Source organism: Talpa europaea (assembly GCF_964194135.1).
Source record: "Talpa europaea genome assembly, chromosome: 1".
Taxonomy (NCBI): Eukaryota; Metazoa; Chordata; class Mammalia; order Eulipotyphla; family Talpidae; genus Talpa; species Talpa europaea.
The window spans coordinates 15,340,357-15,363,480 of NC_140073.1; the positions used below are offsets into that span (position 1 = coordinate 15,340,357).

Here is a 23,124-nt window from a genome sequence, read left to right on the forward strand (position 1 = left end):
TCATTAATGCTCTTCACCTCAATTGTAACATGATCTTAGTTTTAATACTGGGGAAATAACAAAAATGACATTTTTATAGGGTATTAAAGCCATTCTTCCATTTCAAAATTTACTCAAACTTTGCTGACAAGAATATCCTCAAAGATTCTTCCTTTTTCATGCTTTATGGAAAAACTTACACATTTTGTTCACAGATAAAATGAGTCAAGGATCAGGCATAAGCCCCAGGTTAGAATACTCTGTCTCTCAGATGTCACTAAGAGAAAATGTTATTTTACAAAACATAATCTAAAAGTAGTATATTCCTATGAAAGTCAGAAGAATCAGGCTTAAGAAACAACATTCTTTAATTTTTTTCTTCAAATACAATACCCTTCACATGCCAAGTTGCCTCACCTCCAATTCTTTGAGGTAGTTAACTGTTGTTTCTTGTCTCATTAAAATAACTAAGTCATGGGGATGTTTCAAGTTCATTGGTGAATCCACCTGCAAGCACAGCAAGCAAGCAAGGAAGAATAAAGGTCAGGTATAGTAACATTTGTTTGGCTTGCTAAAGTTTACTTTAATATGCTTTAAATTATTGTTCAATCACCATTATAATCAGTGCTAGGTGTTCAATAAAACTCAAAAGGGTATTTCAGAATTGACCGCGAATATTTCAGCAAAGAGAATGCCAGGTTCAATAGCTATTCCTTAACTCCAGCTCGACAGCAAGCTTTTGAAGCAGATTTTATGACTGTATGATATTAAAAGAAATAGTCAAGAAGAGAAGTATTTTTTGGGCAACAAATGATAAAGTAAATTCCTTAAAAGATATTTCATACCTGTAATAATAGTGAAAAAGGATTGCCTTGTCTTGATAGCACAAGAAGCTAGAAAGGGAAATACTAGAAGCACCTATTTTTGAAGGCTATTTGTAGAAGCCATATATCAAAGATAACATAAAAAACCTTGATAGGTATTATTTACAATTCATGTTCACTGTATCATAAACAAGTAACTGTTATTGAAACTGTAAGAAAAATAAACCCTCGAGCTGGAGGCAAGCAGGCTTACAAATTTGTTCTTACTGTTTGGAGGGTCCTTTGACAATATCTATCAAAATATTAAAAGTGCACATATTTTATCCAGTAATATAACTCTAGGAGACTCTCCTATCGACATTCTCAAGCAGTTGGCAAAGACATATATACAAGGATGCTCAGTATAACACTTTAAGCTACAAAAGAAATCAGAAATTAAGTCTGTCATTAAGGGAATAGTAACACCCATTGTCCAAACGAGTAGGATACAGAAAAACTAGATTTACTGTCATGAAAAGATGTCCACAATGTATAAATTAAAAACAATAAAGAATAATAAGCATACTATGACTTTTTATTTAAAAATTACATGTATAGATTTTTATAGATATAGAGAAATACATCTGAATATACACAAAACTAAGAACGGTGGTTTTTTGGGAAGTGGGATTAAGAGAGGCACATTCATGCTTTAACTTTATACACTAGTAGGTTTTTAAACTGTTTATGATGTACACAAAAGACATTTATAGTAAGGAAAAAACAATATACACATATATACACATGTACCTATGGCTTTTGATTTTCAGAAAAATCAAAGACAGTAGCCATGATACCTATGGGATGCAAAGTTCCTGCTATTCCACAATGTTAGACTGTCAAGTTACATATCAGTCCTTCAGGAATTTCCTGTGAGAAGAAACTGTCTTTTTGTAATTTCTAAGAAAATGACATCAATTAGCTGATTTTAGAACTGGCCTTTTAAGTGCAGAAGATAGCTTTGCTTATTCCCTGGAGAATATGATAACCTATTCTTTTTAAAACTTTAAAAAGAGTAAGAAAAACATGAAATAAACTTGGATGGTTGCTTTCATAATATCCATCTTAGCAAATGGACAGTAGTGAGTGACTACAGGGACAATTTATCTGCCTTTTTTTATTCTACCATCTCAGATGTGCTAGAGAAAAAAATAGATGCTGGTTCTGAGTAACTTCCATCCATATATTGCAATTACCTTTACTACAAAACTGTCATTAAAAGTGGACTCTGAATTTAAAAGGCTCTAAAAATATAATATTGCAAGGCTTCTACTTGACCACAGTTGGGCAGGGAAAACTACCATAATGGATTGAACATGAACTGATTTAACTTCAGAGCCCACCAATCTCTTTTTTTAAATAACAATATGACATATTATTTGTGACATATTAGAGCACATAAAATTTTGCAAGTGAAAATGTAAAAGCCACAGCTGGTGGCCAGGGTATGGAAGAGCTCTACATAAAGGAGGCCAAGTGAGTATGCTTCCCCTGCAACTTCATCCAGATCTCAAGAGGCAGCTATTCAGTACATAACTACTGTGCAAGTAGTTTTAATTAAATGAGGCTTTAAGGGAAAAGTTAGGGAAGGAGGAATCTAAGAGTATGACACGCCCATTCAAAATACTTAGCCAGTCTGTTTACCTGACTGATATTTGGAGAACTGTAAGAGGAATCAAAGAGACAAATGAAGATTTACAGTAGAAGAATATTTATGTGTAATTTTAGTTTTAGATTTAAAAGATACTAGATAACTGGGGCTTTATTGTATTTGAATAGCAAAGGGTTGGCCAACATTCAATTGTGAAAAAGTACATTTCATTTCCTTGACACATAGTTCAACAAAGAAACAGCAGCTAGAGGAGATATAAAGGTAAAATTATTAACAGAAGGAAGGGAGTCTACTGACAGCTGCGTGCTTTCTTTCTGATGTGGCAGCAAATGGCAGAGATCTGTGCCAGGTAAGTGTTGGTTACAGAAGATCATAACCTGACATATATTTTTTTTATTGAGGTAGCTTCCAGTTCTTCAATTTTAAGACTTTATGGTAATTACCTTTAGTAAATGCTTAGCAGCTTGAATTTCTTTCCTGTAGAATACCTCTCCTCCTCAGAGAACTAGGAAAGAGGGTATGTTTGACAACTTTGCAAACACTGCAAAGCATTCATTCAACCAATAAAGATTGATTGTCTGTGAACCAGGTCCAGTAGAGGGCAAATTTGAAGCTTATGTACAGTGTGAAAAGGAGTGGTACTATGCCTTCAGAGTCTAACATTTTGAAGAGCAAAGAGTGACAGGAATTAGAGAGAGGTAGGTTAAAAGGACAAAACACATACACAAGATCACAGAGAACTTTATGGTTTTTTCATAAGAGGCAAATAACCCTGCATTTCCCACTCCTACCTAACCCAGTAAATGATGCTTACAATGACCGGAGTCAGAAAGAAAGGTGGAGTTATTGTCAATAACAGAAGATAAGGGAAATTTATACTGCAGGGAAAAACTGACCTGGTATTTGGAAATTAGCTATATGAATTCTATTATATTGAATGATTCTCTAAGAGTTCCAGGTAAAATTTCACTGTGACTGCAGCCATTTGTTTTAATAAAGAAAATGAAAAACCATATAACAAAGGCATTTAATTTCTTTCCTTTGAATGTATAATATAAATGCATGTATCTATATATAACAGCAGTAAATATATCAAGTTCATTTTCATATATTTCATTTACTGATGTCTCTAATTTGGCAAGATATTATTAATATTTATATATCTAACCCTGAGCCCGATCTCTGTGAAATCAGTAAATTCACATAACAGATAGAAATGTCACTACATATGGGTAATTATTTTATTGCCAAATCAGATACAGGGTGAACATTTTAAACTTTACCAACCTAAGGGTATAAACATTTTTGAGTTCTATAAAAGCACTTTCCAATGGTTTGAATCACTTTCCAATGGTTCTTTATGATGGGAAATTGAATATTTCTATTGTAACATTAATTCTGCCCTCACATTTGGCTTATTCTTCACATAAGCTGAATATTTGTAAATGATATTCAAATGAATACAGAAAATTAATGAGGAACTCACTCCTCTCCCAACAGCAGTTTGAAAATGATATTATACTGTGCTCATTTTCATATTTTAGTTTTCCCCATGAATAGTTAATATTTTATTGAAAAATAGAAACAAAATCTAGGGGAGTTAAGGAAAGGAATCAAAGATGGAATGTAAAAAATGTCTGTGGTCTCTGTTCCCATATCACACCAAGTTTTGGCAAGGACATGAAGAGACTAGAACTTTCCACACAGTCCTTATGAGAATGTAAAAGGGTATAACCATTTTGGAAACTATGACAGTTTCTTTTAGAAGAGCATACAGAAGACAAAAATAAAAAGTGAGTTCAGCAAATACTAATTTTTTTCCTCAACTGTGCTCCAAATTTTTATTGTAAATACAGTTTCTATTACCAAAATCTCCTCCTTAACACGTGAAGATTTCAATTACTACCCCATCACTAATGATGTCATTTTGGAGAGGTACCGGGTTCAGAAAGCGGGGTCCTTGGGTTACCTCTGAGAAAAGTTTCACCAGAGTTCCCCTTCAGTGGCACAGAGTTTCCCCAGGAGACAAAGGTGTTTACACAAATACAGGCAGGCAAGGTCACATTTTAAAAGGACAGGTTTATTAGGAAAAGGGGAAAGAAAAAGAGAGTCACCTGCATTGTCACAGGTGGGCAGGAGAGCGGCTATGCTCATTTAAAAAATATCCCAAGTTAGAAACTAGGGACAGAGTATTTGAAATCTTTTATTCAAAATTTTAGATTATTGAAATACTGAGACAATATGATGGAAAACATAAAGAAGAATTTTCAAAGTAACTAAAATTTCACCTCCATCTGAAATGGTCCCACCTAGTGGGTATTTGTGATATTTACTATCCAGGTTCTGCAATTCCCTTCTGGGGGCAAGAGCATTGACATGTTTGCATCAGCCTCCACCTGAGACACCTTCATCAGTGGGTCCCTTCCCCTTGGTCATGTGATTATTTCCAAGATGCAGTAACCAAGTGGTCAGTTGCTACTAAAGAGACTCTAATCCAGAACTTTTATTTGAGCTATTGGGGGCTAGCCATCCTGCATCCTTCCACAGAGGGCCTGAGAATGGTGATAAAGCAGCAGAGAAATGAAGACAGAGAAAAACCTATCCTGGTTAGATTGAAACCTAGATCAAACTGCATTCACAGCACTTAGAATTTGTCCAACATTCCAGTGAAAACTGTCAATACAGAAAGTCCTGATGCTATTTCTAAGTATCTAATTTTCTTAGGCCCTCTACCTAGAGTATCTTCTCCTTGTGTTAAGTCTCTGGCCCTTTGCACATGTTAACTCCTCTCCTTGGAATGCATTTCTATCCTTATGCTTTTTCCAAATGACTGGCTAAAAAAACATTTCTTTTGTGAAGTCATCCTTCTCTTCAGCTCCCAGAGTGCTTTATACACTTTAAACATTTATTACATCATTTAGTTACTGTATGTCTTTCAAATAATTTTTTTTTTGTATTTGTTCTATAATCAGTACTTAAACTATGCTTTCAGGTAATGTTGTTTGATAAAGGTGTGTGTTGTCCTAAGGGAAAAAAAAAAAGGTGTGTGTTGTCCTTTTTATTAGATATCTCCACCCCCTATGGCTTTATTATTCACTGATGACTATCTGGAAAGAATGTGAGTGGCTGCACCAGGAATCAGGGAAAAGCAAGTCCCTGAAGGTCTGTGTGACCTTAAGCAAATTTCCTACTGTGCCTGGGCTTCATTTCCTCATCTATAATCAGAGGGAACCCACCCTAATGACTTTTAAAGTTCCTTATAATTTTCAAATTCTAACTCTATAAAAAGAAAAACAAAACACTATCACATAAGTACCAGCTTAGAACCACACCAAATGAAGCAACCTGATAATGAATGAAGCAAATGAATGAAATTATCATTCCTTCCCTATGAAGCTGTACTTGTTCTAGACAGGGACTATTTCCAAAACTGCAGTTGAAAGTTCCTTTTAAACTGTTCATTCTTCAAATTACACAACTACCCAAGCCTTCAATTAGCAGTGGTTACTTCTGAGCACTTAAGTTGCTCACGGTATCATAGGCAAAGTTAGCCTTCTGTCCTTATGGTACTTAATTCTAACAAAGTTCAACCTAAAAAATCTTTTCTGCTTTTTAAGTTAAATATAAACGCTGAAACACAGACAATATGAAATAAAAATTACTTGAAATCTCATTGTCAGAAATATCTATTATTAGACACATGGCTTATTTTAAGATAACTTCCACACACGTATATTTTATAAAAATGGGAGGATAATACATCTAATACAATGTATCTTTTCCTTCTCCATTCTTTACTCTAAATTTTACCAGTCTTCTTCCCTAGAAAATAGAAAATTAAATAGTCATACTTAGTGGCTAGTATATTAGAGTTGCTTACCTAGATTCTTACTAACCAAATTTTTTTTTTTTTTTTTTTTGTGGGACCCTCGCCGGCGGCCCGGAAACCGGGGAACCAACCGGCGCCGCAGAGGCTGCGGGCAGCCTCGCAGCCCAGCGCTCAACCGCTGCGCCACCAGGTCAGGCCCCCCAAATTTTGGTTTTTAATTATTCTCTCTCTTAAACAACAGTGTGATGAATATCCTTACACTTACATTTCTTGGGTAGTTTTATAATTATTTCCTTCCTAGAAAGAGAATTATTAGGTAAAAGGGATCGTACTTATATGTTTTTTGATAGCTTTTATCCAGAATAACTGAGTCAACTTAAATTCCTAACAACGATCCATACACTCTTAGGACCCCACCAAAAAGACTGCGTATACTTTAAACTCTTTGTTGGCTCTGTGTGTTTCTTTTTGTACTTATAAAAGTCTTACTTCCCATTTTCAAATCCATCTGACAGTCTATATATGATATTTTATAAATGGTGGTTTCTAAGTAGTATTGGTTTATAACATTATATAAGCGTATATATATACATATATAGATGTATATATACATCTATTTGCCACCAAAATTCCAGTTTCCATCTGTCACCACACAGCAGGCCCCTTTTGCCTCATCTATATTTTCTGATTTATGTCACCAGAAAATATGGAAAGAACATTGAATAAAGTAGACCATTTACAATTTTACAAGGAAAGAAAATGAAATGCTGGATCAAGAATCATGGATATTTCTCATTTGTATACTGAAATTGTTTTGTAAATATATTTAGAATAGTCTAGTTGTATAGTTAGAGATGTTTTGCATGTAACTCAGAAGTGACACTCATTTCAATAGTGAATATTTATTGAACACATAATAATGATGTAACAAAGATGTCCATGTCGTAATCCTCAGAGTCTGGGAATTTATTGGGTTACATGGCAAAAAAGGAATAAAGGTAACTGATGCAGTTAAAGTTATTATTAAAATGATCTAAGTTAAGATGTAGAGGATAATCTATATTATCTGGGTGAATCCAATGTAGTCATAAGGATTTTTAAAAGTGGAAAATAGAGGCCACAGGGAGAGCTACAACCAAAGAAGAAAGGTCAGAGAGATACAAGGTTGTTGGCTTTGAAAATACAAGGAGAGGGCCTCCCGGGTGGCAGCGGGTTGAGTGCAGCGCTGTGAAGCTGTCCGCAGCCTCTGCAGTGCGGGTTCTATCCTGACCGGCCAGGGAGATATCCACATGGTGCAGCAGACCTCTCCTGTCGTGCCCGCTGCTCCCCTTAGCAGTGCTTTCGGTCCGTTTGCCTGTTCTGCTCCCCACTCTGTCTCTGGTGAATCCTCTCACCTCCCGCGCCTCTGACTGTACCCCCAGCTCTTGTAAAAATAAAAAATAAATCTTAAAAAAGAAAATATAAGGAGAGAAAGTCAAGGAATGTGGGCAGCTTCCAGAAACTGCAAAAGTCTCTTCCCCACAACCTCCAGAACCTTTTAGCCTAGTAAATTATAGTCTGGACTTGTACCTTACAAAATTTAAGTTGTTTTAAACTACTAAGTTTGTGGTTATTTTTATAGTAGCAACAGAAAACTAATAGCACCCACAAGGTCCCAGGCATAATAGTGATGAATAAAACAGGTATGAGTTTAGATTTTTAGTTAAATGGGTGCTCTGGACTAAACCATGTCTCACCAAAATGCATATGTGTAGAGTAAAAGATTGTCAGGCTTTTCTGCACACCCACCATTAGGATTGATGATGGATCCCTGTGGTTCTGAATGCATGCCTGAGGGGGCACCTGGAGTAGAGTGTGGGCATCTGTAGGTTGGTTCACCTGGGCTGAGACTGGGCTTATAAGGGGGAGCATCAGCAGAAGAGAACAAAAAGAAACCCAGAAGGAGAACCAGCAGAGAATGAGAGAGCAGAAAAGAAAGAACGAGACCACGAGAGAATGCGAGAGAGCCCAGTAAAAAGTGAAGATTCACCGGGGGCTGGCCCCCAGGTACCCTTGCCTGCCGTGTACCTGGTAAAATCCCACCCAATAAAACCCTGAAAAAGCCACTGAGGGCTTCAAGACTCTCCTTTACCTGTCTGTTTGGGTCATGGAAAACCTGCTCTTTGCCCATCCTGCCACTACAATATGTTAAGTCCTAACCCCCAATGTGATGGTAACGAGAACAGAGTCTTTGGGAGATAATTAGGTTTAAGAGATGTCATGAAGTTGGGGCCCTCATGATGACATTAGTGTCTATAATAAGAGGAGATGCCAGAGAACCTGATTTTGCTTCTCTGCCACACAAGGACACAGCACACTGCAGTTATCTGCCAGCCAGAAAGATAGTCCTCGCCAGAACCCAGCCATGCTGGCACTCTGATCTTGGACTTCAGCCTCTAGAACTACGAGAAAATAAACTTCTGTTGCATAAGCTACCTAGTTTATGGTATTTTGTTATGGCAGCCAAAGCTAATGTAGATTTGTTAATCATATATTGGAAAAGAGACACTAAAATCAGTGCTAGAAAATGAACCTTAGCAACTTTATCATTACTTAGGTGATGACAGGCTCAACAGGCAGAAATTTACTCGATTATTTCATGCTGGAAATTGTTGATTTAAAAAAGAGACAACTGGGCCTCCCCGGTGGCGCAGTGGTTGAACGCTGGGTTGTGAAGCTGCCTGCAGCCTCTGCAGAGCCAGTTCTATCCCTGGCTGCTCCCCGGCCACCGGAGGAGGGTCCCACATGGCACTCAGACCTCTCCTGCAGCCCGCTGCTCCCCTCAGCAGTGTACTTCGGTCCTTCTGCCTGCTCTGGCTCTGGTGAATTCTGTCACCCTCCCGTGCTTCTGACTGTGCCCAGTGCTTGTATAAATAAATAAATAAATCTTTAAAAAAAAAAAAAAAAAAAAGAAAAGAGAAAAGAGACATTAAGAGACCCTGGAGCAGAAAACATTAATTAATAAATAAATAAAAAAAATAAAAAAGAGACAACTGAATAAAGTTTAACTTGATTACTCATCAAAACAGTAGTAGTATCAACTGTGGAGGACAAAAAAAGATCAGCTTGACTACAGCTTTTACTGCAATTCCACCAGTGTGAAATAAACATTAATAACAAAAGTTGAGTTTTCTATGAAGACAACACTAAACTGAAGGTTACATACTTCCACTGATGTTTCCAACACTAGCTAGTGGCAAAAGATGGAATGAACAGTCTTTCACCAGAACTGGATCATTAATCATGGTTTTACATATTCCAAACACTGTTTGGCATTTTCAAACACTCCTGATGCAGTCCTTTAAAAGGACAATTTGGCACTAAGAAAATGAAATATAATGCTTTCTTAGAACCAGGCAATTCCTTTCCAAAGAAGTCATCTTACAGATACACAGAAACATGCAAAGATAAATATACAAGCATGTTTATCCACTACAACATTCATGATGGTAAAGACCGGGAAACTATCCATATATCCATCATGACGGAGTGGTTAAATAAATTCACCGAATATTGTGCAGTCTTAAAGGAGAAGGGTGTAGCTTTTTCTGACATGCACAGTTGTCTAGTGTTAGTGATTGAAAGTTAGTGATGAAACAAATGATTCTAGTTGTGTGTTCTAAAAAAAAATCTAAGTTTGCAAATGCATAGAAATGTTTTGGAGGAATACACAAGTAACTCTAAATGATTCCTGTTAAGGAGGACGACTGTGCGTAGTTACAACACTTTTGATTTTAAAACATACTAAGTAGCTTAACATTTTTTTCAGTAATGACCGTGCATTTTATAGTCTTTTTTTTTTAAAGATTTATTTATGCATACAAGAAGTGGGGTACAGGCCAGAGATGCGGGGGGTGAGAAGATTCACCAGAGTGGGGAACAGAACAGGCAGACTGACCGAAGTACACTGCTGAGAGGAGCAGTAGGTGAGTCAGGAGAGGTCTGTCTCACCATGTGGGCTGCTCCCTGGCGGGCTGGGGAGTGAACTCATGCTGCAGAGGCTGTGGATTGCTTCACAGTGCTGTGCTTAACCCTTGCGCCACCAGAGAGACCCCATATTTTATAGTCTTATGTGAAAAATTTAAAGGACTTTAAGAATAAAAATTTAAATCTTGGTAAGTCTATAAAAATATTCTCATATTGATAGCAATGTTTAGCACTAGAGAAAAGAGAGCAGAGTTTAGAATCAGATCTGAGCCTGAGTACACAATCTGCCATTTCCTACTGCATGGTCCTGGGCAAGGAGTTTAAACTACATTTAACCTACATTTCTTTAAGACAGAGATCAATACCCATATCTTACTGCAGCTGTATGATGACAACATGAGATAATAAAAAAAATTTGATAAAGTACCCAGTGGAACTCAAACATTAAACTGTTTTCGTTATATAATAGAGGAGCCCAGCAATGGCCTGGCCAAAATGCAAAAACAAGTAAGTGAGTTAGAAGACAAAGCAATAGAATTCAACAAGATAAGAGTAGAAAAGTGGAAGAAGAAGTTATAAAACGAACAATACCCTAAGAGACCACTGGGAATATTCACATTATAGGGGTCCCAGAAGGAGAAAAAGAGAGAGAGAGAGAGCACGCATGTGCGTGCATGCATGTGCATGTACACATATGCTAGAAAAATCATTGGAGGACATAATCATGGAGAAACTTCCTTATTCTGCAGAAAGAAGCAGACATCCAGATACAAGAAGCCCAGAGAGTTCTAAATGAGGAACTCATAGAGACCCACGCCAAGACACATTATAATTAAATTGGCAAAAATTTTCTTCACAGCTGTGTAATACTCCTTTGAGAATATGTGCCACAATTTCTCTACCCATTTATCTACTGAAGGGCATTTGGGTTTGTTTCATGACTTGTCAGTGGAATTGAAAAGTGTGAGTATACTCATATCAGACAAATCAGACTTTAAAATAAGACTTTAATTTTTTTTTAAAAAGGACATTATATAATGATAAAGAAGATATCCATCAGGAAGCTATAACAATCATCAATACATATGCACCCAACATAGCACCAAAATATATATAAAAAATATAAATGGATCTAAAGAGAAAATGACTGACACAACAGTAGGAGGGGGCATTAACACCCCACTTACATCAACAGATAAATCCTACAGACAGAAGTTAGGAAACATCAGTCTTAAGTGATATATTAGACCACATGGGCATTACAGTGATATACATACAGAACTACTGAACATCCCAAAGCAATAGTACATACATTTTTCTCAAGTGCAAATGAAATTCAGATCTCATGTTGGGATACAAAAAAATCTAAATAAATTTAAGATTGAAATCATAACAAGCAATTTTTCTAACCACAATGAGAAGAAGTCAGAAAGCAACTACAAGAAGAGAAATTGGGTCACTGAAGAAACCAAAATGTATCTGGGGAGGAATGACAGGGATATTACCAAATACTAGAATCTTTGGAATGCAACAAAGTAGTACTAAGAGGGAAGTTTATAGCAATACACTCCCACCTCAAAAATAATCTAACCTTATATCTAAAAGGAACTACAAGAAGAACAAACATCCAAAGTCAGTACAAGAGAGCAAATAATAAAAATAAGAATGTAAATAAAACAAAAAATAAAGAGCAATACAAAAGATCAATGAACTGAAGAGCTGGCTTTTTGAAAAAAATCAACAAAATCAACAAACCCTTTGGTCAGACTTATTAAGAAAATAAGAGAAAAAATTCAAATACATGCAATCAGAAATGACAGAGGAGACATTAGGACAAATGTCACAGAAATACAGAGGATCATCGAGGCTATTCTGAACATCTGTATGCTAACAAACTGGACAACCTGGATGAAATGGACAAACACCTTGAATCATACAATATCCCTCAGGACTCAACCTTCTGAGTCATGAGGAAACAAAGTATGAACAGCCCTATCACAAGTCCAGACCTTAGAACCATAATCAAAAAACCAAAAACCAAAGTCCAGGACCAGATGACCTCGCTGGTTAATCTACCATTCAAAGAAAACCAGACAGAGGCATCTTTCTCAAACTCTTCAACAAGATCAAAAAGGAGGAAACACTTCCTGACTCCTGTTAGGAGCATAATGCTGACACCAAAACTAAACGAATCATAGGGATCTAGAAGAAAAACCAGGAGAGTATGTCCAGGAAGTTATGTAAAAAATAGTTCAAAGAGGTCTGAGGACAAATGCTAGAGTGCTAAGAGGTGAAACAAGGTGCCTGAGAACTGAGAACTGAAAATGACATATGGGAGGGCCTGGGTATCTTGACAACAGCTGTGGGGACAAAGTGTTGTAGGACAGGGAGAGGGGCAGCCCTGTTACAAAAGGACTGATTGGAGTGAATTTAAAAGAGGTCCAATGTGGGAGACTCAGTGAGCACAAACAACTCTTTCAAGGTGTTTGGCTACAACAGAGCCACACAACAGAGGAAGTCCCCATTTGCCTTTATTTTTGCCATCAAAAACATTTTTTTTTTCATCAGAAGCAAAAAGTGTAGGGAGCACAAACCTAGCCCCCCCATATGGTTAGAGTGGAAAGCTGTTCTAATTTTTGACCTGACGTGTTGGCCTGTCAAAGTACCTGTTGTTCATTTCTACTAGTGTTTCTTCTAATTCCCAACATCTGCTGAACCTCACAGCTGACCCTAACCCCTCTACAACAGTGCAGGCGCCATTGCTCATCTATTTCACCTCTGCCCTTTGGATTCTTTGAAGTCATTTTTTCTTGACCATCGTTGCTTCTCACACTTTTCGATGTCTGTGCAATAAAGGTGACCTTTAAACATAACATTTGCAACAAAGAGGATGACTTCCCTCATATATATACAACCTGACTACAGCAGAGAGGCAAGAGTAATCTCTGAAATCATGGCCCTTTCACCTTTCCTGAAGGCCTAAGGGCTGATTCACCCAGGGGCTACTCAGAACTTGAAAGATCTTCTGGAAGTGTGAGGCTTTCTTTTTGGTTAGTCTCCAGATGACTATCTCACTATTGAGTACTATAAGGTTTCATTCAGACAAGGTAAACTCCTAAAAGCCAGGAACCACTTCTCACACGTTATCATCTATTCCACAGATAAGTACTGTAGCCTATGTGATTAGGAATGTGAGAGATACTGGAATCTTAGAGAAGAGGAGACAGTCATACCGCCCTTCAGGGAGCATGTAGTAATCTAGTGAACAGACACGAATGGTATGGCAAATGCCTTCACAAGGAACCAGAGAAAAAGTTTGGTCATAATAGAAACTTCCCTGAGAAAGTGATGTTTAAGTTGTAGAGAATATGAGTTAACCAAATTGGGGCAATTCAGTAAGAACAAAATGTGCAAAGGCCCCAAAGTAAATGAGCACATATTTAGAGACGTAGACAAAAATTAAGTACCATATGTGTGTATATTTGTGGTGAGGACGGGGGATTCAAGCATGAGCAGAGACAGAGCTAGAGAGAAGAGACAGCCAGATCACAGACATGGCAAAACATTTGGACCATATCCGGGGATATGCATCAAATTGCTAAAGACAGTTTTCTTTGGGGATTGAGACTGGGTAGAGGTGGGAAAACTTCACTTTATTTCTTTAACTACTTTTGTAATGTTAGACATTTATTTTTACAATGTCATGGACTGGTTCAAAATTTTCATTCAAACAAATCAAAGAAGGTTGCAAGATTACTTTAATTACACCACAGAGAATGGATTAGAAGGCCAGACAACGGCCTCCCCAGTGGCGCAGCGGTTGGGCGCTGGGCTGCGAAGCTGCCCGCAGCCTCTGCAGCGCAGGTTTGATCCCCGGCCGCAGGGTGAGGGTCCCACATGGCGCGCAGACCTCTCCTGCCGCCCGCTGCTCCCCTTGGCAGTGTGTTTCGGTCCTTCTGCCTGTTCTGTTCCCCGCTCTGGCTCTGGTGAATTCTCTCACCCTCCCGCACTTCTGACTGTACCCAGTGCTTGTATAAATAAATAAATAAATCTTTAAAAAAAAAAAAAAAAAAGCCAGACGAGACTAGAGGCAGGGGAAACAGTTAGGAAGCTGTGACAATAATTAGATGGCTGCATTAGAGTAATGGTAGTAGCTATGGGAAAAAAAAATAAGCTATAATTAGAAAGTAAAACTGAAAGATCTGAGGGAAGCAGGGAGAGAGGATTAAAGACGACATCTACATACCTGACGTGAGAAAATAGGTGAATATTGAATAGTGGCATCTTAATAAATTTGGGAAAACAGGGCATGATACAGTGTAGGGTAAAAATAAGTTTAGACTTAGTCATTATGCACCTGAAGTACCTAGAGAACAGTCACATGAAATTAAGGTAATATCGAGGTCTTGAATCTCTGGAGAAAAACTGAAACTCTGGAGAAAAATTTTGAGTTGCAGAAAGAAATGTGGATATTCTTAGCATCTATATGGTAACTTAAATACTGAGAAAGGGTCAGAATGCCCAGGCAGAGAGTAAAAAGAAAAGATGGGCACAGAAGCTGGAGGAAGAGCAACATCTAAAGCTGAGTTTTTCAGAATGACCTGTGAACCACCTGCATTATAATCTCCTGAGAGTTTGGAGACTCTTGGGTCCATCAACCCACTGAATCAGAGAGTCTGAAAGGCCTAGGAATCTGCATTTAGGGAAGCAAACCCACTCCCCAGATAATTTGTGTGCAAAATAAAGCTAGAGAACTACTGATCTAGATGAGTACAGGAAAATGAATCCTCCTCACCAAAAAGAAAAAAAAGGCTAAGAAGGAGCTGTACTCCACTCACCCGTCACCGCTCCCCCACCCCAGGGAAAACAAGAATTTCACATCATAGTATCCAGTGGAAAAGAACATACCATCAAAGCAGAGTGAGTTGATGAAATTACGCAGTCACTAAATATTTACTCAATAAAAAACTGGCGAAAGATTTAAAGTTAGAAATTCCCTACATTCCCAAGCTCCTATATTACCTCTCTACAAGATAAACAAAGTTAGTATCTGGGTATAATCACAATAGTGGGAGATAGCTAAAAAGGGAGGCTGGAATGGGAATCACTTGGATGCCAACAGCTAGGACCAACTGCAAAAATTTAACAGGTACTTAGTGAGTAAGTGAATAACCACCATGAGCCCTCCCATCTAGGGCAATCTCTGACATATACAATCACACACACAGCGCTATGGGATGAAAAGATGTTGAAAGCATTGAAATAAAGGTGTCTGCTTCATGACACATATAGATACTCTCGCTCAGATGAACCGTCTCACCAAACACCAAACTAAAGTAAATCACTCCTTCATTTAAAAAACAAAAGATAAATATTTATCCTGTTGGTCCAAATACATGTGGTATCATTCCTTAGTCATAGTTGCTGAATTAGTCACTTATCAAACAGATCTTTGCCAAAGTGGCTAGGCTTCAGGCAACCAGTTTTGCCCGAAACATCATTTGTTCTGAGCAGTGAAAAGGATCTGTATCTAAAGGCGTTTACCTGAGGAGGAAAAATGATGGGTAGTCCCCACATGAACTCACACCTGCTTGGGACCCTGCCCCGTCCACACACTCCCATTCCAAAGTTACCATAAACATTCTGTGGAAGCTATGCAAAGTGGAGAAGAGAAGAAATTTACTTATTTAGCCCCATTTTTCCTTTATTTTTCTTTCTATTCCTCCATCTGTGCTATGTGAGGGGGAAAAACACTTCAAGCTCACTGAGCACAAAGTGCTCACTCGCAGGTGGCTGCAGATAAATGCATGTTTACTGTGTGACCGTGTGACTCTGGGTGACTTTCTCTCCTACGTTACCCTGTAAAATTTTTTTCCAAATGTAATATTCTATAGTTCTAAGATAGATGAGGGGAACAGCAGTCAAGAAAATAAATGTTTTAATGCTATTAGAGTTTAAACTTTTGAGATCTCTACTTATGAAGGACACTAACCAGAGCTATGAACCAAGTAGTAGAAGTACAAGCTATGAACCAGGTACTAGAATTCTGCTTAATTAAGTCTATAAATAATAAATGGGAATGTTTCAAAAGTTCATCTGATAATTTAGAACAGGAACATAAATTTGTTTTTCAGAGAAAGCACATGATATGAGGTGGTTAGGCACCTAGGTTAACTCACAAAACTTTATTTAACAAGTCCATGCCAGTGAACTGCTGGAAACTTTTTTTTTTAAAGATTTATTTATTTATTTATTTATTTATACAAGCACTGGGTACAGTCAGAAGCGCGGGAGGGCGAGAGAATTCACCAGAGCCGGAGCAGGGAGCAGAGCAGGCAGAAGGACCAAAGTACACTGCTGAGGGGAGCAGCGGGCGGCAGGAGAGGTCTGCGCACCATGTGGGACCCTCCTCCGGTGGCCGGGGAGCAGCCAGGGATCGAACCGGCGCTGCAGAAGCTGCGGGCTGCTTCGCAACCCAGTGCTCAACCACTGTGTCACCGGGGAGGCCCTGCTGGACACTTTTGATTAAAGAAAAAAAGATGGTGCCAATATAGTAATTAATCAAAAAGAACATCAAAATAAAACAGAAAAAAAAATACTGTTTTTGAAGCCTACTCTTTATAATGAAGTCAACCAAGAGACCCACTGACCTGATTACACTGTAGGTCCTTCTATGAAGCAGAGTATTACAGCCCATTCCTCAAGTACAAGGACCCAAGTTAAGATCCCCCCTTTCCTGAATAAGGCGAGAGAGCAGTCACTCGTTTCCAGAGGGCCAGAAGTATGCCAAGGGGGGAGAAAAGCACAGAGGTGAAAAGGAGGAGGGGAATCTTTTTCGGCAGATCCCATCAGCACTATGGGGAAGTTCCGGAACTTAGTGACTGGAGCATCCCTTCATCCCAGCGCCAGGATCCCCTGGCCATAGTCCTGGGAGTTCAGTGGCAGCAGCTCAGTGAACAGTCTGAAAACATGGCAGGCATGCTTCTAGGTAAGGCAGGGGACGTGCAAAGGAAGTACCCGAAGCCGGCATGGGTAATGCAGGCACATGTGTGGCTTTTCTCAGATTTTCCAACTTCCCTTCCCTAGCTGCTTATCATCACACCAGAGACACCAACTTTATTTCTTCTGGTATAATATTTTGTGCTTTCCTGACCTTATCATTATAAAGGTTACATAGCAAAATATGGCCAATTCACTGATAAAGGTCATTTAAAAAGGCATGTGGAAAAAAAAAATCTTGCTTTCCTAACTTTAAGCCTAACTACTTACAGCAGGGGTAACTTGGCAACGACCCTGAAGATTCTTCAGCTTTCTCCCTTCCTGAGGCATATTACCAGTAACCTCTACCTTTCCCATCACACACACACATATGTATCTCTAATGTGCAAAAGGAAGAAATTAGTCAAGAAACAAAAAGCAAAGAAGATTCTACTTTCCTATTGCAATGTTCAGCATATAAATAATACATTTCTACCAGCTTTCATTTTTCAGATGGGCAACTTTCTCATCTGAGTGGCAGGACACATAAATGGGAAGGAGAAGTCAATGTCACAGAGTATAAATAGCTGTGGCCAAAAACAATATTGCAGAAGAGCCAATGGGAGAAAGGTTCCCAAATTGCAGCAGGAGTGACTTAATTCCATGTCTCCCTTCACAAGGCCTCAGGGAGAAGATCTTCAGGAAACGAAAGAAGGGTGGATGCTACCACGACTCACCTAAGATTCCAATCTTAAGTAGAACTTGCAATGTTTCTAGGGTTTCAGAAATATACACAACACATATGTTACATTTCATCTGGTATGAACATGAAAAGAAATTTTTTCCTAAGGTAAATTAGAGAGAAAAAATGCCACTCAAGAGAAGGTCAATCCTTCCTCACATACTAGTAATGATTCACCAATACCAATGCTGATTTTAAAACTATGTTTGTTAACCTCACTCATACCTGAGATAAGATTTGTCATCACATGGCGAATCTCAATTTGAATCTCACATCAAAGTAAACCTTGCATTAATTCGCTTCCTAGGACCCTGCCTTACATACAATCTAAAGGTCCAGGTAGTTTCACAGTGGTTAACTCATCTGCGATCAATGGGCTAACCTTCCTGCAGCACACACTTCACTTTTCACAGGTTTCCAGACTTTGCAGAACTGCTCTCAGGTGTGGAAAGTCATGCCAGCTGCCAAATTTTGTAGAACACACACGTATCCTTCTGGCATCAGCAGCATTCACACAGCGCAGGCAATCATAAAGTTATATAAGAAAAGCAGTGTCTCTCTCTGAGGAATTAGTTGAGACATCCAAGAATACAAGGATCCAGGAAATCGCACATCCTCTCTGCGGGGCTGGGTCACAGGAACTAGTTACAGAAACAATGCAAAGTACACTGGGAAACGAGGGCGGTCACAGCTGAAAAAGATGCAGGCAACGCCACAGAGGCATCTGCAAGCGCTCCTTGGGAAGGAGGGTGTGTGCTGTCTCTAAAGAGCCCCTGTGGACCTGAGTAACGGTACAAACTGAAAGCACCCCAGCCCGACACGAGTGTCAGCTTGTAGGAGGGGAGGCGAGGGCAAGCGGCATCAAATGACCCACAGCCTGGAGGTGCCGAATCTGTCACCGCCCTGGACCTCGCGCACCCCCGGGACTGCCACCTGCTTTCTACTTGCTCGGGGAGGGCTGGGGACGCGTGGGCCCGAGAGGCACCAGAGGCAGGGATAATGAATGTGGGGTTTCCACAGCCCGAGCAGGAGAAACTATCCCCAAGGCCCGACCCCCCGCCGCCGGGCGACCCTCTGCGCGCGGCGCGCGGCCCCAAGGGTGGAAGGTAGAGAACTTGCGGGCGGCGCAGGTGAGGGCCAGGGGGCCCGAGGGGAGGGGGCGGCGCCGGGGTCGCCCAGGCCGCGACGCCGGGACCGGGAGGGGAAGGGGGCTGGGGGGCGGGATCGCGCGGAGCCAAACAGCGAGGGACCCGGCCGGGGGACCCCCCGGGACGCGGGTGGGCGCGGGGCAGGTCGGGGCGCCCTGGCCGCTACCTGCTGTTGGATCTTCCCGTCCTCCGTGACGACCCAGTGCGTGGTGGCGAGGGCCCCTCGAGCCGCCACGCTCAGCAAGGCGGAGAGGCTGAGGAGCCAGCCTGGGCCGGAGCAAGGCGGCAGCTCGCACCGGCCGCGGACCCCTACTGCCGCCGCCATGTTGCCCCCCCCCGGCCCGGCCCCTCACACCGGAAGCGGAAGTGAGCCCCCGCCGCCCGCCATCTTGGGGAGGTCGGCGCTGGAAGAGGAGGAGCCGAAAGGCGCTGCCCGCGGACGGCCGCGGTTAGGGCGGCGGGAATGGCGGCAGCCCGCCCTCGCCCAGCGGCCCTCAGGTGGGAGGACGCTTGTCGGGTGTTTTCCTGAGCGCGATGCGGTCGGGGAGTGTGGAAGCCGGAGGGGACGAAAGTACTGTTCGAAGCCGAAATAGGGATTCAAGAGTGTGTTTTTATTTTTATTTATTTTTTTGGTGGGACCCTCGCCGGTGGCGGGGATCGAACTGGCGGTGCAGGGGCTGCGGGCAGCCTCGCAACCCGAGTCTGTCTGTATTTTTAACGACAGCTCGGCTCTTGTTTTATTTGTATTTCTAGTGTGTAAACTACTTGGGAAATAAAAAGTATGCGTTCGAAACCCTTTGGGGAAGTCATGGGTTCTCTGATTCTTAAAGATTCATATGAAATCTTTACAGTTAGTGAGATTTTTTTGGAACCAGGTCTTTGAAAGCCATAGGTATTTGCACTTAGAGCTCACTTAAATTCCAGCCAGCTGTCCTGCAGGGCTTGCTGCTACCTGTAGACCACCTGGGCAGCAGAGAGCTAAGCTGGAGGCAGAGCTGTGCAGACCAGCAGCATAGACATCATCTAGCATCTTCTCCCCGCCTCCCCATCAGATGGTACCATGTACCAAGCGCTCTAGCTGACCTGCAAGTACATTCAAGTTTGAGAAGCACTTTTTGTTAGGTAACCAGCAGGCAGGCCAAGCGACCAGCATTGCTTTTCTTTAGCTTTATTTTTTAGTATATTTTATTTTATATAATTCTTATATCGTTTTTCATTTATGCACTATGTATGCATTTTCATTTTGCTTATATTCCCTATACAATTCCCACCCCACTTATTTTGACCCTAATCCCTCCTCTCTTCCCCACCCCCTCAGGGACTCCCGCCACAGTGTGTGTCTGGTTTATAGTTGCTTGTTGATTTTGATTTTTTTCTTTATTATAATTAGTCTTTTTCCTGGCCCCTTATTTAGGTTTTCTAAATTCCTGCTATGAGTGAGACCATCCGGTATTTTTCTTTTGCTTTAAATGTCATTTCTGGTATTTTCTGGACTGCCTTCTGGCTTTGTGTGTCATTTTATATTTGGATTCGTTATGCTTTTGTTTTTCTCTCCACTCTGTGCAGGTGTATTGCAGGAAAACAGATCACCCCTAAATGTTTAAAACATCACTTCATGCTGTGGAAACGATGACCACCAGCTCGCTGTGGTCTTTTATCTCTTCCGAGAGCAGCTTTTCTTAGAAAACTGGAATGACTTTTCATTTCATTAAACATGTCTTACTTATCTGCTTTTTGCCTGGTAGACTTGGGTATAGAAATCGGACTGCTGAGCAGTGGGCAATCTGGTGGGATATTGGCAGGTTAACAGTTGAAATTAGGGCAATAGAGCATGTGTGGAAGAGAATGACCAAATCAAGTGAAAGCCTTGGAGCAAAAGCGCTGGTTCAGGCAGATTAAGCAGTGAGTGTGAAAGGTGAAATTGGTAGCAGGTATTAAAGGCTTCCTTAATGCTCTCAGCATCTCATTTTAGGCATGTAAGTCAACCCTCTGTATATGAAGTTACTAAGTAATCGCAAAGGTCATGTTAACAATAGTTGTGTTGTATTTCTTGTAAACACTGGCACTGTACAGTTTCTGTGAAGCTTCACTCACCAGTAGGCTCCTTAAGTAATTTGGCCAAGATCATATAGTTAATGAGCAGCAGAGGTCAGATCTACCAGTTTCTGGAGCCTGAGCATGAAGGATGAGTTTGAGAGAAGCCACATCACATATTTTGACCACCAGCAATTTCTTCAACACAAGTTCATCTGTAAAGGGGCAGAATCATACTTCTATGGCTTTACTGAATCACCCATTTCTGTTTTCCCTAAATGATAGACTGAATCGTATGTTCATTTTCTATTGCTGTGTAACACTGCCACAAATTTAGCAGCCTAACATACACTTACTGTCACAGTTACTATGGCATGGTTTGTCTGGATTCTCAGTGTCTCATAGCTGATGGCAAGGCTGCAGCCTCATCTGAGGCTTGGGAGTTCTTTTCCAACAATCGCTTTCAGGTTCTTAGCAGAATTCAGTTCCTTGCTATTGTAAGTCTCAGGTCCCAGTTTTCTTGTTGGCTGCTGACTGTGGTCACTACTTTTTTTATTTTTGAGTTTTTTTTTTTTTTTTTAAAGATTTATTTATTTATTTATTTATACAAGCATTGGGTACAGTCAGAAGCACGGGAGTGTGAGAGAATTCACCAGAGCCAGAGTGGGGAACAGAACAGGCAGACTGACGAAGTACACTGCTGAGGGGAGCAGTGGGTGCGGCAGGAGAGGTCTGCCCACCATGTGGGACCCTCACCCGGCGGCCGGGGATCGGGCCAGGGATCGAACCGGCGCTGCAGAGGCTGCAGGCAGCTTTGCAGCCCAGCGCTCAACTGCTGCTCCACCGGGGAGGCCCTTTTAGATAAAATCTATAGAAATTTAAGATGGTAGTTGAGAAGGTGGTTGAAGTCTCTATAGTGTGATCAATTCTTAATTGAATAAAAACCCATGTGATTTTTAAAAACATTTTAGCAAAATGTTTTAGTCCTTTATTTACTATCATTATAAATTAAGATTTTTTCCTGGGCCTCCATGGTGGTGCAAGAGCTTAAGTCTTAGCCCTATAAAACTATCAGTAGCCATTGCAGCACAAGTTCTATCCCAGGCCAGGGAGCTGACCCACATGGCACAGCAGACCTCTCGTGTCTGGCCCACTGTTCCCTTCAGCAGTGTATTTCAGTCTGCCTGCCTGTACTGCTCCCCACTCTGTCTCTGGTGAATCCTCTCATCCTGCTGCACCTCTGTCCTACACCCTAGCTCTTGTATATATAAATAAATCACTCTTAAAAAAATGTTTTTTCCTTTTAATAGTCCATGTTTATTATAGCACACAAACATCTTCTATGAAGCTACTGCTCTTCTCTGCCCACAGGCTGTTTCTTAAATAGAAAAAAAATAGCTTATTGCAGATTTCCCATTGTCTGTACTTTGATCCTGCTATGGCTGGGTCCTATACCCAATTTAGGAGAAAAGAATTTTCATAGAAAGTGAAATCTAGTCTCACATCAACCAGATGAATGCATGGATTCGGGGAATAATTATTTTGTACAGAAGAAACATGCCTCAGTACCAGGAGAATGGTGCCCTCTGAGTTACTGCAGGTAGCTCACTATCACAGATGAATTTAGGAGTTGTGGGGGTCAAGATTGGGAACCAAAGACCCCATTCTTTAGCAAAAGCTGGCACATTTGGAAATCTCAAATGCTTTTCCTTGTGGTCAATCCCGAATGTTTTTCCTTGCTGTCTATATATCAGGCTGGCTTTCAGCTCAAATTAATCCCTCAGACTTTCTATGCTACCTCTCTTACAAATCACCACATTCAAATGCTTCAGGGTCCTTGTAACACTGATTGCACTTTGAAATTGGCTTGTTTCATCAGCCTCTGCAAGACTGAATGTAAACTCCATGAATTTGCATGTCTTGTTCATATATTCTCAGAGCCTTGAACACTGCCTTTGGATTTATTTATTGAA

The 23,124-nt window shown here is 40.4% G+C and overlaps 1 protein-coding gene across 5 annotated transcripts in view; it reads right to left on the minus strand.

The window, feature by feature from the left end:
- The window catches only part of TTC17 (tetratricopeptide repeat domain 17), a gene marked incomplete at its 3' end in the record, with an annotated part of 94,432 nt that extends 74,568 nt beyond the window's left edge, over window positions 1–19,864 (minus strand). For 4 of the 5 annotated variants that reach the window (XM_084246091.1, XM_084246090.1, XM_084246088.1 and 1 more), the window contains exons 1-2: window positions 19,284–19,864; window positions 397–486 (exon numbers count right to left, since the gene is read on the minus strand). In XM_084246091.1, coding sequence (XP_084102217.1) covers window positions 397–486; window positions 19,284–19,442 — 249 coding nt within the window. In that variant the 5' untranslated portion in view covers window positions 19,443–19,864. The remainder of the gene's footprint in view (window positions 1–396; window positions 487–19,283) is intronic. The other variant, XM_084246089.1, reaches the window with a different exon arrangement.
- Between the last annotated feature and the right edge of the window lie 3,260 nt (window positions 19,865–23,124).